Source organism: Scyliorhinus canicula, chromosome 8, assembly GCF_902713615.1.
Source record: "Scyliorhinus canicula chromosome 8, sScyCan1.1, whole genome shotgun sequence".
NCBI lineage: Eukaryota > Metazoa > Chordata > Chondrichthyes > Carcharhiniformes > Scyliorhinidae > Scyliorhinus > Scyliorhinus canicula.
This window is the reverse complement of record NC_052153.1, coordinates 61,356,515-61,378,887: the sequence shown is the minus strand read 5'-3', so window position 1 is coordinate 61,378,887 and position 22,373 is coordinate 61,356,515. Positions and strand designations below refer to the sequence as shown.

At 43.1% G+C, this 22,373-nt stretch overlaps 1 protein-coding gene across 2 annotated transcripts in view; it reads left to right on the top strand.

Annotated features, from left to right (window-relative positions):
• plaa (phospholipase A2-activating protein) overlaps nucleotides 1-22,373 on the top strand; it is a 54,977-nt gene that overhangs the window by 2,643 nt on the left and 29,961 nt on the right. The window contains exons 2-6 of one of the 2 annotated variants that reach the window (XM_038804649.1): nucleotides 9,573-9,764; nucleotides 15,386-15,486; nucleotides 15,573-15,692; nucleotides 17,274-17,441; nucleotides 22,174-22,309. In XM_038804649.1, the coding sequence (XP_038660577.1) occupies nucleotides 15,656-15,692; nucleotides 17,274-17,441; nucleotides 22,174-22,309 (341 nt within the window). In that variant the 5' untranslated portion in view covers nucleotides 9,573-9,764; nucleotides 15,386-15,486; nucleotides 15,573-15,655. The remainder of the gene's footprint in view (nucleotides 1-9,572; nucleotides 9,765-15,385; nucleotides 15,487-15,572; nucleotides 15,693-17,273; nucleotides 17,442-22,173; nucleotides 22,310-22,373) is intronic. The other variant, XM_038804650.1, reaches the window with a different exon arrangement.

The window sequence follows — 22,373 nt, the reverse complement described above, 5'->3', positions numbered from 1 at the left end:
TGTGATAAATTGGATGCTGATTGAGTGGTAATTGGATCAAGCACCTTTTGGGGAGGGGGAGGGGTTGCTAGTTGCTTTGCTCCTGTGCTCCTGTTGCTAATTGCTCTCCTGTGATCCACTGCTCCCAAGATGAGCACACATTGATAGCTCCTGCTTTCCTCGCCAAGTGCAATTCGGGTTTGGTGCTTTAAAAAGCATGACAAGATTCTTGAATTGTAGTTTCTTAATATGCAATGATGTTAAGCAATACAATATCTAAATTCTTTGTTTGTAGCCTTGCATTGTTTAACAGCATTGCATATTTATGCACAGTAGTCCTGTGAATTTTGTGAAACCTTCAGCCTTGATGAGTTTTCAATGGAAGGTGCTGCGTTTGGCTTGTTTCTTTCATTATTGCTACTGTTAACTCCTACCTATATATCCTGGACACAGGAAACAAAAACATGAAGTGCTGTACATGAATCACAAAAAAATAGTATTCGGGTACAGAAAGTGGTTAGAAAGGCAAATTGAATGTTGATATTTATTGCAAGGTGAATTGAGTGTAAAAGTAGTGGTGTTTTGCTATCATTGTTCAGGGCCTTGGAGAGACCACATCTGAAGTGCTGTATACAGTTTGGGTCTCGTTTGAGAAAATATATATATGCATTAGAAGCAGTTCAGAGAAGTTTAACTCACATGATTCCTGGGATGACGGGATTAAATGTGGAAGGCTGGGTCTGTGTCCATTGGGAGTTTAGAAGATTGAGAGATGATATCATTGTATCATGCAAAATCCTGAGGGGACTTGACTGGGTGGATGCTGAAAGGATGTTTGCCCTTGTGCGAAAGAGTAGAACTAAGGGACACAGTTTAGAAATAAGAAGTCTCCCATTTAAGATCGAGATGAGAAATTTTCTCGCTGTGGATTGTGAATCTTTGGAACTCTTCGGCAGAGAGCGGTGGAGGCAGGGACATTGAATTTTTTAAAGGTAGATTGGTCCTTGACTAATGAGAAAATCATCAAATGTTAGTGGAATGTGGAGTTCAGGACACAATCCGATCAGCCATGACCATTGAAAGGTGGAGCAAGCTTGAGGGGCCAAATGGCCTGCTCTTGATCTTAATTTGTATGTTCAAATAGGGACGAGAAAAAAAATATTTTCGGACTGACATTCATTTTCACCCAAACAGCATTTAGTGTATTCAATTTCAGCATTTAATTAAAACAAAAACAAAATCTGACGAGACAAGTTAAATGGATTGTGTTGGATATATATTGTGTTGGTATATCAGATTGAGTGCAACAGAGTGTATTAGGTCCCTGAATATCTCTTGCTGACTCATTAGATTTTTTTTTTTGCAGGGATTTTAGAGGACTATGGCTCTCTGTCCAAATGTTTCTGACTGGCCTGTACTTTCATCGGTCTGTCAAATGCCTCTGAAAATGGCCTGTGACAGTCCAGTGTGCAGAGATCTTTCTGGTTATTCTAGTTCTGCAATTATTCAAATTGCTTTCCTCTTATGATTTGCCAATCTAGGTAGAAAGTTCTCTATCGGCTATGCGTAAATGCTCTTATCGGCTATGCGTAAATGTCATATGGCCTTGTGTTCAAATGTTTTTAGGTCCATTAAGGATTTGAAGTGGAGGATGTTGGGTAATGTTCCAATTAGTGTTTGCATCATCTCGGATATCTGCCACATATCTGATTTGTAGTTGAAGCCGAGTCTGTTTTTACAGCTAAGGGAGGTTGTAGTTGTATTGTTATAGGAGAATGATATTTAAAGTTTTGTTACACATATTGCTGTTGCACATCCTCTTCCTGTGTCTTTTCCTGTACTAAAGCAAACTTGCCTACACAAGTCCAAAATGCATAGAGTTGGTGAGAAGGGTTTAGATTTTTGGTACTTGTCCAAAATAAAATACTAGAGCACAGTGTGTACTGAATCACTTTAACTGTTATTGGCCATTGGAAGAAAAATTGTATTATCTTATCTGACCTTACAGCTCTTGTTTTAAGTATTGGGAAAACTTAAGCAACTGTTTTCAGTCCCTGATTCAAACTCCGATCCTTAACTACCGATCCTATCCCTCTCCTGCCACCGTCTGAGATTAAGCTTGTCTCTTTGCAATCTTGATGTCACATTTCATCCCAAGATGAGCTTTTAACCCCATACTCATTAAGACTGCCTATTTCTCCCTCCGTTTCAAAGCAACCCCATATTCATGTACTCATCTAGACTGCCTATTTCTCCCTCTGTAATAGTGCCCAATTTCAACTACTGCTGAATACCTCATTCATGCCTTCGTTAAACTTAGACTCGACTATTCCAATACATTGTGGATGACCTCCCACATTTACACTTCATAAACTTAATATCATCCAAACTGCATTGCCTGTATTTTAACTCTCAGCAAGTCCTATTCCCCTATAACCCCAGTGCTTGCTGACCTATATTAGCTCTTGGCCAACAAAGCCTTAATTTTAAAATTCTCATCCTTGTTTTCAATCCCTTTGTGACCTTGCCTCTTGCTATAATATGATCTTCTCAAGTGCCACAACTCTTTGAGATACTAGTGATCATTGGCCTCCAAGTATCCCTGATTTTAATTTCCTCAACATTGGTGGCTGTGTCTTCAGGTTGTTGTGGCCCCAAGCTCTGGAATACCCTGCCTTTATCGCCTCTCTACTTTGTTGCTCTACTTTGCTTCCTCCTTTTAAGACACTCTCTAAAACCTATCTCTTTGACTAAGCTGTTTATTATCTGACCCAATATCTCTATGTGCCACGGTATTATGCTTTGTTTTATAATGCTCATGTGAAGTGCCTTGGGATGTTTCATTACTCTAAATGTAAGTTGTTGATGCAGTCATTTAGATGGACTTTCCCTGGATTCCCCAAAGTGTTTACAATGACCCCTTTGTACAAACTTAGACATGTGCTATTATTAATGTCCTTAATACCACCTATTATTAATCAGTTCAAAATAGAGCACACTGTCTTAAAGACCTCAAACATATCATAATTAGTTCACTCATGCTGTCCTAGACAGATAGGTTGTGAGCAGATAAAATTACAATCCTCAGTTGTCTTTGACTATGGTGAACTAAAGGACCATTTTGTAGAATGCAACACATTGGGGAAGTTGTATAAATGAGTGTGCAGAGAACTTAAAAATAAACAGTGGAGGAACTTTTTTTAATATTCACTCACTGGTTAGGCCAGCACTTTTTTTTATTGCCCATCCCTAATTGTCCTAGAAAGGTGATGGTGAGCTGCCTTTTTGAAATGGTGCAGTCCATGTGGTATAGATACACCCATAATGCTGTTCGGAAGATATGCTCGGGCAAAGTTAGGTGTTGACAATTAAAGCAACCTGGATGAAATTTGTGTTAAAAATAGAAATAACATGCATAAATCCCCACTATAACAGAAATAACAGGATTAAAGTTAATGCTTTAATGATTAATATGAAATAAAGGCATGATCTTGGAAATTTAGAGGCCAATTTGCAACCACATGTAATTAAAAATAAAAATGGGACACAATTCAGCACTTTGTCAAAACTCATTACATAATAATGTAGACAATATGAGGGATACGAGGTAGTACATCAAATTTCAAGCAGATACATGATTGGCGAATCTGTCATAGCACCAAAGCAACCCTGCAGATCAGAAAATCGAATGGCCTATTCCTCCTGTTTCTTATGATCTTTAAATTCCAGATTAGATGTCTGATCTTTTCTGAATGTGCTGATCTTAGCTAGGTAATAGTTTTTGAAAGAAAATAATTTTTATTCAAATTTTTCAACAACAAATTTTCTCCCAACAATAAAATAAACACGGCGTAGAAATAAACAGAAAGAAGGACCCACACCCAATACAAAGCAATACAATAAAAGAAGAAAATAGCATATGCACCGTCGCAAAAACTAACCCCCCCCCCCCCCCCCCCCCCCCCCCCCCCGGGCTGCTGCTGAGATTGACCACCCTCTAACCCTCCATCAGAAAATCGAGAAAGGGCTGCTGCTGCCGGAAGAACCCTTGTACCGACCCCCTCAGGGCAAACTTGACCTTCTCCAGCCTGATGAACCCGGCCATGTCATTAATCCAGGCCTCCGGGCTCGGGGGCTTTGAGTCCCTCCACTGTAAGAGAATCCTACGCCGGGCTACTAGAGACGCAAAGGCCAGGGTACTGGCCTCTGTCGCCTCCTGGCTCCGATGCTACCCCAAAGATCGTGAGCCCCCAGCCTGGCTCCACCCTGGAACTGACCACCTTGGACCGCCACCCCCTTCCAAAACCCCTCCAACGCCAGACATGCCCAGAACATGTGGGTGTGGTTCACCAGGCCTCCCGAACACCTCCCACACCTGTCCTCTTCCCCCAAAGAACCGTCTCATCCTGGCCCCCGTCATGTGAGCCCTATGCAGCACCTTCAGCTGAATTAAGCTGAGCCGTGCACAAGAAGAGGACGAGTTCACTCTCCCCTGTGCGCCCGCCCACATCCCATCGTCGATCTCCTCCCCCAGCTCCTCCTCCCACTTCGCTTTCAGCTCTTCCACCGAGGCCTCCTCCTCCTCCTGCATCACCTGATAAATTCCCGAGAGCACCCTGTCCTGCACCCTCCTAGGCGGCAGTAGCGGAAACTCCGGCACCTGCCGCTTGACAAACTCCCTAATCTGCATATACCTGAAAGCATTTCCAGGGGGGAGGCCCCACTTTCCGTCCAACTCCTCTAAAGTCGCAAACTTCCCATCGAGGAAAAGGTCCCCCATCCGCCTGATGCCTGCCCGATGCCAACTCAAAAACCCACCATCTATTCTCCCTGGTGCAAACCGGTGATTGCCCTGTAACGGGGCACACACTGAGGCCGTCACTTCGCCCCCTATGCCGCCTCTACTGCCCCCAAATTTTGAGGGAAGCCACCACTACCGGACTCATAGAGTACCTTGCCGGGGGGAGTGGGTGCGGGGCCGTCACCAATGCCTCCAAACTTGTACCCACACAGGACGCCACCTCCAACCTCTTCCATGCGGCACCCTCCCCCTCCATCACCTACCTACGAATCATTGCCACGTTTGCACCCCAGTAATACCCACACAAGTTGGGCAACGCCAAGCTGCCTACCTCCCTGCCTCGCTCCAGGAATACCCTCCTCACTCTCGGGGTCTTCCACGCCCACGCGAACCCCAGAATACTCTTATTAACCCTCTTTTTAAAAAAAAAAGGCCTTCGGAATCAATATGGGGAGGCACTGGAAAAGAAACAAAAACCTCGGAAGCACCGTGATCTTAACTGACTGGACCCTACCTGCCAAAGAGAGTGGCAGCACATCTCACCTCCTGAACTCCTCCTCCATCTGTTCCACCAGCCTCGAAAAGTTTAGCCTATGCAGGGCCCCCCAGTTCCTAGCTATCTGGACCCCAAGATATCTAAAGCTCCTCTCCGCCCTATTCAACGGGAGCTCTGCTAACAGCTCACTCTTCCCCACGTTGAGCTCATAGCCCGAAAAATCTCCAAACTCCCCAAGTATCTTCAACACCTCTGGCATCCCCCCGCTGGATCCGTGATGTACAACAGCAAATCATCTGCGTACAGCGACAACCGGTGCTTCTCCCATCCCCGCACAATCCCCCTCCAGTTCTTCGAATCCCTCAGCGCCATGGCCAAGGGCTCAATCGCTAACGGGAAGAGCAGGGGAGACAAGGGGCACCCCTGCCTCGTCCCCCGGGACAGCCGAAAGTCCTCCGACCTCCTCCCATTCATCACTACACTCGCTACCGGGGAGCTATACAGCAGCCTCACCCAGCTAATGAATCCCTCACCAAACCCAAACCTCCTCACCACTTCCCACAGGTCGCTCCACTCCACCCTGTCAAAAGCTTTCTCCGCATCCATCGATGTTACTATTTCCGCCTCCCCATCCGCCGACGCCATTATCATAATATTAAGAAGCCGCCGTACATTGACATTCAGCTGCCTCCCCTTCACAAACCCCGTTTGGTCCTCATGGATAACCATCGGGACCACATCTTCCACCCTCCTGGACAGTATCTTAGCCAACAACTTTGCGTCCACGTTGAGGAGCGAAATCGGCCTGTAAGACCCACACTGGAGGGGCTCCTTTATCCTGCTTCAGGATCAGTGAGATTATTGCTCTAGACATCGTCGGGGGCAGAGCCCCCCCTTCCCTCGCCTCATTCAGAGACCTCACTAGCAGCAGGCCCAGCAGATCTAAAAACTCCACCGGGAACCCGTCAGGTCCAGGTGCTTTCCCTGTCTGCATGCTCCCCAGTGCCTCCATCAGCTCCTCCAACTCGATTGGGGCCCCCAGACCCTCCACCCGCTCATCCTCCAGTCTTGGGAACTCCAGCTTATCCAGAAAGCGGTCCATCCCTCCCACCTCCCTGGGGGGCATCGCCCGATACAGCCCCTCGTAAAAGGATCTGAACACCCTATTAATGTCCCTGCCACTCCGCACCAAGTTCCCTCCTGCATCTGTGACTCCCCCTATCTCTCTCGCTGCCTCCCGCTTCTGGAGCTGGTGGGCCAGCATCCGACTTGCCTTCTCCCCGTACTCATATACCGCCCCCTGCACCCTCCTCCACTGCGCCTCCGCCGTATATCGAACTCCGCTTGGAGACTGCGACGCTGCCTCAAAAGCCCCTCCTCCGGGACATCCGCATACCTCCTGTCCACCCTTACCATTTCTTCCACCAACCTCTCCCTCTCAACCCTCTCCCTGTGCGTCCGAATGGATATCAGCTCCCCTCTAACCACCGCCTTCAGTGCTTCCCAAACCACCCCAACTTGCACCTCCCCGTTATCATTAGCTTCCAAATACCCCTCTATACCCCTACGGACCCGCCCACATACTTCCTCCTCTGCCAGAAGCCCCACATCTAACCTCCACAGCGGGCGCTGATCCTTCCCCTCCCCCAGCTCCAGGTCCACCGAATGCGGAGCATGGTCAGGTATGACTATCACCGAATACTCCGCCTCCACCACTCTCGGGATTAGCGCCCTGCTGAGAACAAAAAAGTCAATCCGGGAATAAGCCTTGTGGACATGGGAGAAAAAGGAGAACTCCCTACCTCCCGGCCTCAAAAACCTCCAAGGGTCTACCCGTCCCATCTGATCCATGAACCCCCTCAGCACTGAGGCCACGGCCTCTTGCCCATCCTAGACTTCGAACGATCCAGAGCTGGATCCAACACAGTATTAAAGTCCCCTCCCAAGATCAAACCCCCCGTCTCCAGGTTTGGGATCCGGCTCAACATTCGGCGCATGAAAACCGCATCGTCCCTGTTGGGGGCGTACACATTACTCAGAACCACCCGCTCCCCTTGCAGCCTGCCACTCACCATGACGTATCTACCTCCACTGTCCGCCACCACATGCGACGCAACAAACGACAAGCTCTTGCCCACTAAAATCGCCACCCCTCAATTCTTCGCATCCAGCCCCGAGTGAAACACCTGCCCAACCCAGCCTCTTCTCAGCCTCACCTGATCCGCCACCTTCAGGTGCGTCTCCTGGAGCATAGCCACATCCGCTCCCAGCCCCTTCAGGTGCGCCAAGACCCGGGACCACTTCACCGGTCCATTCAGCCCCCTCACGTTCCATGAGACCAGCCGAATCTGGAGGGTCTTCCCCCTCCCTCTGCGCCGGTCAGCCATTCTGGTCAAGCTTTCCCTTGGCTCACCACGTGCCCGCAGAACCCCCAGGCCCGTTCCCCACGGTGGCAGACCCCCCCCCCCTTCATCAGCAGTTCCCCTACGGCCCCGCAGCAGCAACCCGATACCCCCCCCCCCCCCCCCAAAGACAGGGCCCCCTCTAGCTGCGTAACCCCTTCCATTGTACTTCCGTAAGTCAGCCGACTGCTGCTGACCCCGGCTGCTCCCACCATCCCAACGACCCCCCCCCCCCGATGCAACACAACCACCATTCCCCCCTCCCAGTGCCGGCCCCGCCCGCTGCTCCTCCAGCGCAGGAAGAAAACCCGCGCTTCCATCCCAAACCCCGCCCCCCCCCCCGACCCAACACACGGGGAAAAAGACGGGCATATGACCAACGGGACCGCGAACAGCTTCCCAACCCTCCACGTGAAAAAACGAAAAAAGCACCCAAATAAATAAATAACAGCCCCAAAAAGCAGAACAGCAAAAAGGCAACCTCAAACACAGCCAATAAAACGAAAGGATACCAAGGAGGGACCGAGCCTCCGGACTATGTTCATCATTTCCCAGCCCCCCAGTCTTCAGTTCGAGTCCAACGTCTCTGCCTGGACAAAGGCCCATGCCTCCTCCGGAGAATAAAGTAGAGCTGGCGGTCCTTGTAAGTGACCCAGAGGCGAGCTGGCTGTAGCAGGCCAAACTTCACCCCCTTCCTGTGAAGCACTCCCTTCGCCCGATTGAAACCAGCCCTTCTCTCTGCGCTCCAGTCCTGATAGATCCTGATCTCTGCGTTCTCCCACTTGCTGCTCCTTTCCTTCTTCGCCATCTCAGCAATGCACTCACGGTCAACGAAGCGGTGAAAACGGACCAGCACCGCCCTCGGCGGCTCGTTCTGCCTGGGCTTCCTCAACAGCACTTGATGGACACCCTCCAGCTCCAAGGTCCTTGGAACGACCCCGTGCCATTAACGAGTTCAGCATCTCAGCCACGTAGGCCCCCAAATCCGAACCCTTCCAGCCCCTCCGGGAGGCCCACAATTCGCAGGTTCTTCCGATGGGAGCAGTTCTCCATCTCCTCCATCCTTGCCAGCCATTTCTGTGAAGCACCTCGTGTGACTCACCTTCACTGCCAGGCCCAGGAGTTTGTCCTCGCTCTCCGAGGTCTTTTTGCCGTAGCTTTCGGATCTCCGCACCCTGAGTCGCCATGAGCTTGTCCAGCGAGGACTTAAACGGTTCCAGGATCTCAGCCTTCAGCTCTCTGAATTAGCAATGGAGCAGCTCCTGCTGCTCCTGCGCCCACTGCTGCCACGCTGCCGGTTCCCCGCCTGCCGCCATCTTGTTTTTCCTGCCTCGCACCTTTCTCTGCTCCAAAGCCGATTTTCTGACCGCTCCGCTCCTGATCCAGTCCATCCACCGGCAGATAAGCAAAGTGGATGTGATCCCACCCGGGGAAAAGTCCAACCAGCACCGCTGCGGGCCCTTAAAAGAGCCCAAAGACCAAAAATAGCAGGAGCTACCGAACGTGCGGCTTAGCTCCGCATCACCGCAACCGAAGTCCAGCTAGGTAATAGTTTGAGGCATTACCGATAGCCTTCCTATTAGGGAAGGGAAAATCAGTCAAGTGTTCAGTGTCTGAAATAATTTCTGACATTGCAGGTTATATGTAATCCTAGTTAATCATTGTGTTTCTAATCAATAGAATCTGGTTTCCTACTTGCAGTATTAATCCTATTCTGAATCTTGATGTGTATGTTTCCTTATTCAAATAAAGTTGTCCAGATTAGCAGTGTCAATACCTTAACTTATATTTTTTACAAGGCCTTGTTTGATGAAATACTACTTGTAATGTTTTACAGTTTTGAGGCATTATCTCATTCTGGTGAAAAAACTTAACTGGATTGCTTCTATTTCAGTCCAAACAGGGGTTTTACAGAGAGGCACTGTATGAATGGACATTCAAATTTTGTGTCTTGTGTGTGCATCATAGCACCCAATGACACATACCCTCGTGGACTGATTGTTACCGGAGGCAATGACCATAACATTTGTGTTTTCACTTTGGATAGCCCAGCACCATTGTACATTCTAAGGGACATAAAATACAGGTGAGAGTTCATTATTTTATCTATTTCCTAATTTGACTAATGCTAATTTGCAATGACCCTATAAAACGCACAGCAGAAATTTTGATATTTACAGGAAAGGAATTGACCTGTCATAGTTTCATGATACAAGTTAGAGGTGCTGTAATGGTAAAAAGTTTGTAGATAATGGAATATGATTATGATGTCTGAAGTTTTTTTCAAATTGCTTTGTGATAAAATTCTACAGCAGCACAAACTAGAGACGTTACAACCTGCAATTGAAAATATACTTGCTCTGGAGATTAGTTGGTTCTTAACTAGTGAAAACAAATCCCAGAAATGTTGATTATTACTGAATTCATATAGATTTTCTTCATCCGTTTCATTCCCTTTGTTTTGCAAGGTTCTAATTATATTTTCCTGGGCCTGGTGCATTTCTAGTACCTTGACCCAGTTGTAATTCGTTGCAAGAACTTTGGCAGGATGTTCAAATTATGGGTATTACCACTGTAAAGCCTGATCTTACTTTTGCCCATGTTGAGACACAACTTTTAGCAGATTATTTTATGTTCCTTGCCTTCATCCCCAGGTTCTAATCTTGGATACTGAAGTATATTTTGCTGGTTTTACCCTGCCCAGTTGTCGGAGATCTTCCTGGTTTGCATGACTTACTACTGCTTCCAAGCTATGGTGTTTGCTGCTTATGGTTTCTGACCATTGTGCTGGCCAGATTCAAGAAATCTGCTTTTACAGTTCTCCATACAGGAAACATTTTAAACAATTGCATTAAATTTGAGCTTGTAAGAAATGATGTTTAATAGAGCCACATAAAATGAATTCTAAAGTTAAGTGGAGTTTCGCTGTGGACTGAAGATTAAATGTTAGACAATTTAGATTTCAGGAATTTTAACCATAATACTATTAAAAATTTGAAGGTGACCCTGAAATTTAGAAGGTCACCCTGAAATTGTGCTTGTAGCGGTTGCTGAGAGAAAATGTTCTATAAGGGAAGGGAAGAAATTTGTAAAGTTGGTTTATATACAAAACCCAAAAGCAATGTTAAATTTTACAAGACAATTGTAAGTTACATTTTGTGTATTGTGTGTAGTTTGGGACACTCCAATATAGGCAGGATGTGATAGTAATAGATAAGGTGCAGTTTGAATAATTATTTCATAGGATCATGAGCGTTGCAGGCAAGGCCGTCATTTATTGCTAATCTCTAACTTCCCTTTGAAGTGGTGGGGTGAGCTGCTTCTTGAGTCGCTGCAGCCCATCTGGTGTGTGGATACACTGTTTCAGGATTTTTACCCAGCAACAGTGAATGGATTTTTACCCCAGCATCAGTGAATGGTCAGTAGCTTGAAGGAGACCTTGCAGGTGGTGCCGTTTCCTGTGTCTGGTCTGAGGTGGTAGAGCCTTTGGGTTTGGAAGGTGCTGTAGAAGGATCCTTGGTGTGTTGCTGCAGTGTATCATGGTGCACTCTATGACAGTGGTAGAAGATATGAATATTTAATGGGGTGGCCAATCAAGGATGCCAATCAAGTCAGCTGTTTTGTTCTTGATTGTGTTGAGCTTCTTGAGTGTGTTGAAGCAACCTCATTCATGCAAGTGCCTTTAGATATGGACAGGCTCAGAAGATGGGAGGTGAATTACTTGCTGCAGATTCCCAGCCCTCTTGAAGACACAGTGTGTATGTGGCTAGTAGAGTGAAATTTCTGGTCAGCAGTAACCTCCTCAAGGATGGTTGATGGTGAGATATCAAGCGATGATAATGCCATTGAATGCCAAGCGGATGGTCAGAAGGTTAGATTCCTTCTTCTTGGTGGTGATCATTGTCCTGGCACGTGAGTGGTGCACATGTTACTTGCCATTTATCAGCCCAAGCCTCAAATTGGTCCAGGTCATGCTGCCTAGTGTTTATGGACTACTTCAGTATCTGAGGAGTCACGAATGATACTGAACATTGTACAATTATCAGCGAACATCCCTATTTTTGACCTCTTGATGGAGGAAGGTCATTGATGAAGCAGCTGAAGATAGCTGGGTCGAGGACCATTGCCTGAGGAACTCTTGCAGTGATATCCTGGATTTTAGATGATTGGCCTCTATAACAGTCATAACCATCTTTCTTTGTGCTGGTTATGACCCAACCAGTGGGAAATTTCCCTCCTGATTTCTATTTACTTAAGTTTTGATGAGGCTCCTCGATACCACGTGGTAAAATGCTACCTTGCTGTCAGGGCAGTCATTCACCTCTTTTGTCTATGTTTTGACGAGCACTGTAATGAGGCCAGGAGCCAAGTTGCCCTTGTTACTTGAAAGCATTTTTTAAAAAAAATACATTAGAGTACCCAATTATTTTTCCAATTAAGAGGCAATTTTGGCATGGCGGATCCACGTATCCTGCACATCTTTGGGTTGTGGTGGTGAGACCCAGGCACCACCCAGGGGAAGAATGTGCAAACTCACGGGCAGTGACCTGGGCTTGGATCGAACCCGGGTCCTTGGCACCGTGAGGCAACAGTGCTAAACTCTTGATAGCAGTGTTAATGACCCCTTCCATCACTTTCCTGACGAACAAGAGTAAACTGAAGAATGGTTGATTGATTTTATCCTGCTTTTTGTAGACAGGATATACCTTGACAGTTTTGCACTTTTGTGGCAATGTCATATTGTAACTTACTGGATAGGTTGGCTTTATTAGGGTGAGGTTTTACTGTTATGCTAGAAATTGGGAATATTTCTGAGGAAATTAAGGGAATAATTTATAGATGTCAACAAGATCATAAGAAATTGTAATGAGGTGATAATAACGATTGTTTTACACTCATAGCAAATGTTAATGAGAGGCCAGATTCATCTGAGATGATTGGCGTCCACCTGCACAATCTTTGTATTAGGAATGAATCCAAAGAGTGGAGTGTTCTCCCCCCATTCCCATTGACTTCAATTTGATGTCTTCTTGATGTACGCTCTTGTCACATCATAGAACCTCTGCAGTGCAGAAGGAGGACCTGCGGCTCATTGAGTCTGCACCGATCATTGGAAAGAGCCCCATGCCCCCACCCTATCCCCGTAACCCCACCTAAACTTGTGGACGCTAATAATAATAATAATCACTTATTGTCACAAGTAGGCTTCAATGAAGTTATTGTGAAAAGCCCCTAGTTGCCGCATTCCGGCATCTGTTTGGGGAGGCTGGTACGGGAATTGAACCTGTGCTGCTGGCATTGGTCTGCATTACAAGCCAGCTGTTTAGCCCACTGTGCTAAACCAGTCTCTCAAGGGGCAATTTCACTTGGCCAATGTACCTAATGTGCACATCTTTGGACTGTGGAAGGAAACTGGAGCACCCGGAGGAGACCCACACAGGGAGAAAATGCAAATTCCAAACAGACAGTCACCCAAGGCCGAAATTGAAACTGGGTCCTTGGTCCTGTGAGGCAGCAGTGCTTACCACTGTGTCACAGTGCCCCCTTCATGTCAAGGGAGTCACTTTCATCTCGCTTTAGTTCAGCTCATTTTTTAAATATTTTCCTTCAGAAAAGGATATACATAACAACATACAAACAATCAATAAAATAATAAAATACTATTCGCCTCTGGGCGATTAAAGTGGCAAAGGCCACCACGTCGGCTCTTTTCCCTTCTGTGAGTACTGGTATTTCCGACACTCCAAAAATTGCCTCAGAGTTCCAGGTAATATTCCTACTCTACAATGTGATAATGTTTTAAATACTGAGGTATTCTTAGTAGATGCTAGCCTCTATTATGGAAACCACCGATTCACCAAGGCACGATTGGATATAACGTTTACACAGGTGGCCATAAAGAGGGATTGAGACAAGTAAAAGACTTATTCTCTAGGGTAGATTTGGGAACTTTGAGAATTGAGGACGAAAATAATGCAGAAGGCGGAGAAGTTTAAATATCTCATTATAAAATTTGCTAAAAACGGAGTTGTACTTTTTCCCTCGGCTACCAGATACAACCTCCTTGATGTATGCTCTTGCCAATGATTGGAGATGGAAATTTTCTAACATTTATAAATGGCTGATTGGGAACAATGAAAACACTGATTGAAGAAATAAAAAGGAAGAGTTGGATAGTGAATTGGAATGGGGAATAGGATTGAAATTATGCACAGGGTCAATACAACATCTTCATGTACCAGTATTCTACTACAATATAATACAATTCAAGATAGTACATATGGCCCCATATGGCACGAGAAAGAATGAGCAGATTCTTCACGAGGTAGAAGATAAATATGAGAAGTGTAGAGGAGGACCAGCTAACTATGTCCACATGTTCTGGTCATGTCCACAATAGTGGTGTTTGGACCTTGTGTTCAGCTTTTTTTTTTAAAGAAGAACTTCAGAGGGTGAGTTTTAAAAACAATTCTTTCCACAGAGGGAATTGGAATATGGGATTTTCTACCAAAACTTGTCAAACCAGAATTTTCTAGTAGATGTTTTTGAAAGGAAGTTGGATAGTTGCTTTGGGAAATAGAGGTATTTTAAAGTGTATATCACAGATTTAATGAGACCACTGGCTTGTTACTGTATTGTGTATTATACTAATTTAATTTGCATTGCCATTACAGGTTATATTTATAATGGTAGTGAGACACGGCGTGTACTGCATTGAAATAAACTGATCTGTACTGCACTTTGTAATGTCGGAATGCACTATCGAATTTTATGAATGTATATTTTTTGAACAAATCATTTAGATAGTCTTGGACACTTAATATTGTTGAGTTTTGATTATACATCATAGTGGAGAAATGTCAATGGATAATGGAAATTGAGAGAGAGACTTTGCTTTCTCATCTGCAGTGTATTCCAAAGTGTTTTGTAATTAATTTTGAAACCAGTTCTCTGTGGGTCTGTATGTTTGTAAGACAGCTAATTTGTTCTCAACAATATTCCGTAAACAACAGTAAAGGTGAACTAATTTTTTGTCATTTTAACTTACGCTGGGAGAACTTTTTGCTTTTCATCAAAAGAATGTTGTGGGATCTTTTGGGCAACACTGGGATCTTTTGGGCAACACAATGACGTGTTGAATCTGAAAATGTATTGTGGTGCTGTCTCAGAAACTCAACTGAAGTGCCAACCTAGGTTATGTGCTCAAGTCCTGGAGTAGTACTTGAATACACAATTTTCTGACTTCGATGGGAGTGGTAACTACTGAGCAAATCTGACACTTGGTAGGTGATCAAAAATTCTTCTAACCTTCATCTGACTGAGCTTTAGATCTTGATTGTTTTCTTAAGATTATCTAATCAATTTCTCAACTTTGTGCAGATAAAGGTTATTCCGTTTTTAAAATTATGCTGTTTTCTTGAAAAGAATTATATCGGGATTTTGATGTCTCCTGCTTTCTTAACTGAGTCTGACTGACTTGTGGCCTGAGTATTAGAATTGCATGGAATTGAATTCTACCAAATACAGAATGTTTAGGTAACAACTTAGACTGGATCTAGAGCCTGTGCAAAATCAATTTAAAACCTGTATTGTGTATAGGTAGTTTATTCAAAACCAAGTCCAAAATCCAACCTATCTCCTGTCTTTTTTTATAGATAATCTAGGATCCACAGCATACATTTTTCATGCATTTTTTCTCTCTTCTAGTTTGTAGTCTGTCAGCTGGAAAATTTGGGACATTACTTAGTGGATCTTGGGATACAACCTCTAAAGTCTGGTTAAATGAAAAATGTTTGATGACTTTACAGGTATATCTTATTTTCTAGCCTTTTAACAAAATGGTTAAGCGTATTATTTCGATGTGAAATTATTTTGAATTGTGTTTTGCTTTTAGGGTCATACTGCAGCAGTATGGGCAGTAAAAATACTACCTGAACAAGGTTTCATGTTGACTGGATCGGCTGACAAACAATTAAGATGTGGAAAGCCGGCCGATGTGAGCGTTCCTTTACAGGTATGCCTGCTTATTTTGGACAGATGCAATTAATAGTTCGAGAAAACAGTGAATTTTAATAATTGGCTCTGAAGTCTTAAATAAAAAGACCGCTGATCTTTAAAATAACATATCTCTACTAAAAATTAAGCAAGTTATGATACTTTTAATTAGAAATACAGGTTCAGCATCCCTTATCTGAAAAATTCTGAAATCTGCACTTTTTTTTCGAGCACTGACATGATGTTCTAAGTGGGGATCCCATAAGGCTCCCGGGTGATGCGCAGTTCCCAACTTGCGCCACACATACACAGTTCTCAACGCGTGCTGCACTTGCGCAGTATATTCTGAAATCCAAGAGACACTCGGCTCCAAGCATTTCAGAAAAGGGATTTTCAACCTGTATTAATATATCATGACAAGAAAGATTTTAACTAAATTTGATGTGTTTGAGAGTTGGACCCTTTTATCTTTTAAAAAAGGAGGAACATGGGGTTAATGCACTGTTTGGGCCAGACAACAAGGAATTCATAGGGATTCTGCTAAATTAATTGATGTCGGTGGTGATGCACTGCCGTCCCAACTAACCTGATTTAGAATTGCAGCCAGGCAACATAGTTGAAATAAAGTATGCATTGTTTCTGTAAAACTGCTCAAGTAGATTTGCAACTTTTCTTCAACCAATCTGTCGGGTGACAATGGATTTCTTCCATACAAATATATTTCCGCTTATGTAAGATTATCAGTGTTAAATCTAAGTCAAATGTCCACTGTACAGTTGATCCAACTGTATCCAAAAGAATCCATCCAACCTGTCAAAATTAGACTGTCTGATGAATTATACATCACAGTATTTGTAGATCAGAACATTTATTAATTATCTAACCAGTCAAAAAGGTAATATCAAAAGCAAGCAAAACGATAAGTTTATTTCTCGACGGATAGAATTATAAAGTGGAGAAATTATGCAAAACTTTTATGAAACATTGGTTGGACCACACTAAGTGGCACTGGAGAGAAAGTAAAATAAATATTTCCGGAATGGTACCAGAACAACTTGGTTATTAGGGCAGGCTGGACCTTTTTCCCCCGGAGAACAATGAGGGGTGACCTAATGGAGGTCTTTAAAACTATGAAAAGTTCTAATCAGGCAGACAGAATGATATTGTTTTCATTTGTGGAGAACCGTAAAACTAGAGACAATTAATTCAAGTTAGTCACCAAAACATTTTAGTGAATTCCAAGGCAACTTCTTTACCCGGATAAGGATGCTGAATAGTATTGATGCATTCAAGGAAAAAACTTAGATAAGCTTATGAGGAAGAATGAGATGGATGGGAGGAGTCTTGAGTGGAGCATCAGTGCCACCATGGGCTTGTTGGGTCGAATTGCTTGTTTTTGCACTGTTTATTTCATGTAACATGACATGCTTGCATGCAAAATCCCTCTTAATTAACATTCTGAAATAGTTTGTTTTTTATTTTGATTTTGAGTTCCTGTTTGGAGAGGGAGAAAACATATTTAATAGAAAGACTTTACTATGAGAATTGATGTAAAGCATTTCTCAGTTATGTTTTTTATATTAACTTTGGCCTTTTTTAGGTCATAACGACTGTGTTAGAGGACTGGCCATTTTGAATGAATTAGAGTTCCTGTCTTGCAGTAACGATGCCACTATTCGCCGATGGCAAATCTCTGGGCAGTGTTTGCACATTTATTATGGACATACAAATTATATCTATTGCTTATCAGTCTTCCCAAATGGAGAAGGTAAGTTTTTTGTTTTAAAAGTTAACTCCACAGCTGCCCTCATTTACAGTGCATTTGATGCACATAAATTTAACTGGCCAGGCTGCAACTGTTCACATATATTTGTAGTTGTTAAATGCTCAGTCTGATCGGTTGAGTTTATGCTCTTGTGCGTTGATTCTCAGGACCTAAAAGTTCAAATACAACTTTCCGACTAGCAATGTTTTTCTCTCGTGTGTATTGAATCTATCTTGAATCCAGTCAATGATGCTAGTAACATTACTTTTGGAGAGGCAGTCTTAAATATAAAGCAGTGCCTATGTCACCAGAGAAAACATCTAAGCAAATACTTTTAGGTAGTAGAACCTAATGTTATAAAGCCAGGAATGTTTATTTTAAATTAAATAGCCTGTTTGAATATTGGCTGTGTGGGTAAACTCCTCACAATCCATGACTAAATAATATACACATATCCATACACTGACTACATAATGGTCAAGCTCTATTAACTTGAAGTAATTTAATTCAAAGTACTAGCTGCTTCAAATTTTTGACACACAAATCAATTTTAAACCAGAAGCAAAACTAAAAATATTCTCCTGATCCAGACAATTTCTCTATAAATGGCAACATTGAAGATGTGGCCTTTTGGGTAGGTATATTGCAGATGGTGGATACTAAGAGTGAGCAGTCATCAGATGAACTAGAATTTAGGTTCAGGTTGACACTGTTCTTGGGTGTGGATTAGCTTGGAAATGTGTGGCAGAGTTCAGGAAAAGAACTTCAAAGGACATTTGTTTTAGTGAAAGAAAATTGACCATAAACTTTAGTGTATGACATACATGTTCCCCAGATATAACCTCCAGATGTAACTTATCTCTGAATTAACTTGACAGAAATTGTCTTTTACTAAATCCATCTGCAGCAAAGTCTTGTGTAGGGCATGCACTTCCTAGAAATTATGAACCTTGCTTCTGTGTCAAACTTTTTACCTTGCTGTTCATATTCTGTAAAACCTATGTCAACATTTTGTAATGGCAAAATTGTACATCAATATATTGTGGCTGTAGACCACTGACCACTAATATTGACAATGTCATGTGAGAGTACCTTTAAGAAATAGTGTTTATAAATGGGTGTGTATATAAATACCTGTAGCGAGAGTACCTTTTAAGAATGGGTGTTTACTACTGCAGTGATGTCAGAGTGGGTGGAACTGGGCTATCTGTCAGCTTTTTACTTTTGTTTTTGAGCAGGCTGCAGGGTGTGTTTTAGTTTCGTTTTCGGAGCTGGATAGCTGCAGTCACAGCCAGAAGGTTCATGAATCTCTCTCTCTAATCTAAAGACTGTAAATCGATCCTGGTGAATTAAAACTAATAACAGTAGTGACTTTAACCTGATGTGCTTCTGATAAGGGTTTTGTTTTTAAGTCGTATGAATGTTAAAAAGGAAAGCTTAAAGGTTTACTTAGTGTTGTAGTCTTTGGGGGTTGTATTTGAAATAATGGTTGCTAAAATGTTCACTGTTTTATAAAAGTTAACTTAAATTCATAGAATAAACATTGTTTTGCTTTCAAAAATACTTTTCCATTTCTGCTGCACCGCACCTGTAGAGTGGGCCATGTGGCCCCCATTCCATCTATTAAAAGTTGTGGATCAGGTGAACTCCATGAAACACTTTGGGGTTCTCTAAACCCTGCCCCATAACAAATGGGCCAAAGCAGATGGTACTATGCCGCTGCATATTTTTGGAGCTGAAAAGGAGGAATTTAAACCTCAACAATTTTAAGCTAATATCCAGTTATGATTGAAGTATTGTGATATGATCTATCTGTTTTAAAACAAAAAAAAGAAATGCATACTATTCATGAAACTTAAACTTGATATATCGCAAGAATATTTTAAAAATTCTTTCATTGGATGTAGGCATCACTGGCGAGGCTGCTGAACTGAATAGTTTACAGGACCATTTCAGAGTGCAATTAAGAGTAAACCATGTTTCTGTGGGTCTGGCCTTGCATGTTGGCCAGATCGAGTCAGGATAACAGATGTCCTTCCCTAAAAGACATCAGTGAACCAGATTGATTTTTAGAGCAACCGATGATGTTTGATGGTCACTGTTACTGAGATTAGCTTGAATTCCAGATTTCTAATTAACTGAATTTAAATTCCACCAGTAGCCATGGTGGCACTCTGGCATAGTGGTTAACACTGCTGCCTCAGCTCCATGACCTGGATTCAATTCAATTTGGGTGACTGTGTGGCGTTTGCACTTTCTCCCCGTGTCTGCATGGATTTCCTCCGGGTGCTCCGGTTTCCTCCTACGGTCTAAAGAAGTGCAGGTTAGGTGGATTGGCCATGTTAAATTGTCCCTTTGTGTGCAAATTAGATGGAGTTATGGGGATAGGGCAGGGAAGTGGGCCTAGGTAGGGTGCTCTTTCAGAGGATTGGTGCAGACTTGATGAGCAAAATGGCAGCCTCCTGCACTGTAGGCGGTGTATTGTTCTGTGGTTCGATTTGAAACCATTTGCCCTGAGCCTCAGTTACCACTATCTTCCTTATGTATGAGTGCTGTTGATGTTCAAAAAGTAGTGCTATCACACACCTTTTATCTGATGATGATAAGTTAAAATGACCCACAGTGACTTCATTGCAGTGTTCGTGTAAGCCTATTTGTGACACTAATAAGACTATTATTTTTATTACTATTACAGTAAAGTTGCTAAAGCAGGCAGCACATAGAAGATTGCTTTGCATCAGTAAGAGAGCCCAGTTCTAGAGTTAGACTATAATAAGAACATCAGTAATAGACGCAGGCATAAGCCATATTGTCTTTTGAGCCTACTACACTATTTAATAAGATGATGGCAAATCTCCACTCCACGTCCTGATTGATCCTTCTATCCTTTGGTTCACTTAACAGTTGAAACATCTATTGATCTCAAACATGAATTCAAACTTGAATGTACTCAAATGAGTGAGCGTCTATAGCCCTCTTGGGTAGTAAGTTCCAGAGATTCAGAACCCTCCTGAGTAAAAGGATTTCTCCACATCTCCGTCCGAGATGGCCAACTCCATTATCCTGGAACTATACCCTTTAGTTCTACAGCCTCCCAGTCTCCATCCCATCAAGCCCTCTCAGATTTTTTTTTGTTCAATGCAATCACTTTCCCCTTTGTCTTACTCCAAAAGCAGAGGTCCATTCTACTCCATCTCTTCTCATCATCCCAGGAATAAATCTAATGAACCTTTGTTGCACCCCTTCTATTAAGGCAAGTTTATTCTTCCTTGGGTATGGAGACCATAACTGTGCACAGTACTATATAGGTGTGGTCTCTCCAAAGCAGTGAACATTTGCAGCAAAATGTCTTTATTTTTGTCGTTCAATTCCCTTGCAATAAAGCCAACAAACCACATTTGCCTTCCTAATTGCTATGACTGCTTGCTGACCTTTCTGCCTGTCATGCTTAAGGACACCATAATTTATCACATGGGGCAAATAGTCTTCACAAGAAGAGATCCTTTCAAGTTGTATGGTAATCGTAAAGACGCTAGGCAGTGCAATAAATGGGCCCTGAACTGCAAAGGGAAATTAGAGGGAACATTGCCTGTTGCCATTTCTCTGAATAATGGATTTCCAATGTTTCCGTGAGGACTCCATTCAGGCTAGGTAGCCTGCTGTTTCTTATTTTATTTCTCCCTCCTTTCTTGAACACTAATACCACATTTACTACCTTTCAATTCACTGGGATTATGCCAGAACCTAAGGAATCCCACTTGTAAATGTAAGACTTGTTATTTAAAAAGTTTCTGCTTTCCAGTGTTCCTAGTTATTTTAACTTATTTGTCCATGATCTGCTCTAACTCTGAAAAACTGGAATTAAAGACAAGAATCAATCTTGTGGGTTAAGTGGGGTGGCATAATGGTTAGTACTGCTGCATTACAGCACAGGGATCCGGGTTCAATTCCAGCCTTGGATGACCATCTGTTTGGAATTTTCACGTTCTTTCCATGTCTGCGTGGGTTTCCTCAGTTTCCTCCTACAGGTTAGGTCGATCAGCCATGCTAGAATTGCACCAAGGTTGTGCAGCTTAGGTGGTGTCTCGGGATGGGGCAAGGGAGTGGGTCTGGATGGGGTGCTTTTTTAGATGGTCTATGCTGACATGATAGTCTGAATGGTTTCATTCTGCATTGTATAGATTCTATGGCTCTATGGAGTGTGCCATAGGGAAAGAAGGACCTAACCAAATTAGGCAGAATAAATTTGCCTAGGTCAGAGTAACGTTGCCTATGATTTAAGGATGCAAAAGTGACACGGGAATTGTATAATTGTGTATACTAACTGCAAAACCACCTACTGTTTCTGAGTAAAATTTAGTTAGGCGATTTTTAAATGCTCAAAGAATATTGAGGAAGTAATTTTCTTTTTCTTTAACAAAGGTAGTCAGTCTGGCAAAGTTATTAAAACAAAGCAAAAAGTTAAATAAATATGAAAAGTTGGAATGCCTTGTTATTTTAGTGCAACTGGAAATTAACTCCACAGCAGACTAGCTGATGTGGAATTTCCAAAACCCAAGATAAGTATTATCTTGGTCTGTCATTTTCATTTTAGGACGTAGAGCATTTTCAGCTTAAAATAGATTCTTTTAGATGATTGGGCAGTGAAAACATCTTTTAATATTTATTTTTTAAGTATACTTTTCTCCAATTGTGATTTTTAGATTGGTCTCTTTTTTTTTTTGTTTCCCTTCAGATTTTGTTACTACAGGGGAAGATCGATCCTTAAGAATTTGGAAGGATGGAGAGTGTACTCAAACTATCAGGCTGCCAGCTCAGTCTGTCTGGTCCTGCTGTGTACTGGATAATGGCGATGTTGTTGTGGGTTCAAGGTAAATTTGCTGTACAACTATAAAATCTCATTACTATACAGAATCACAGAATTTTACAGCACAG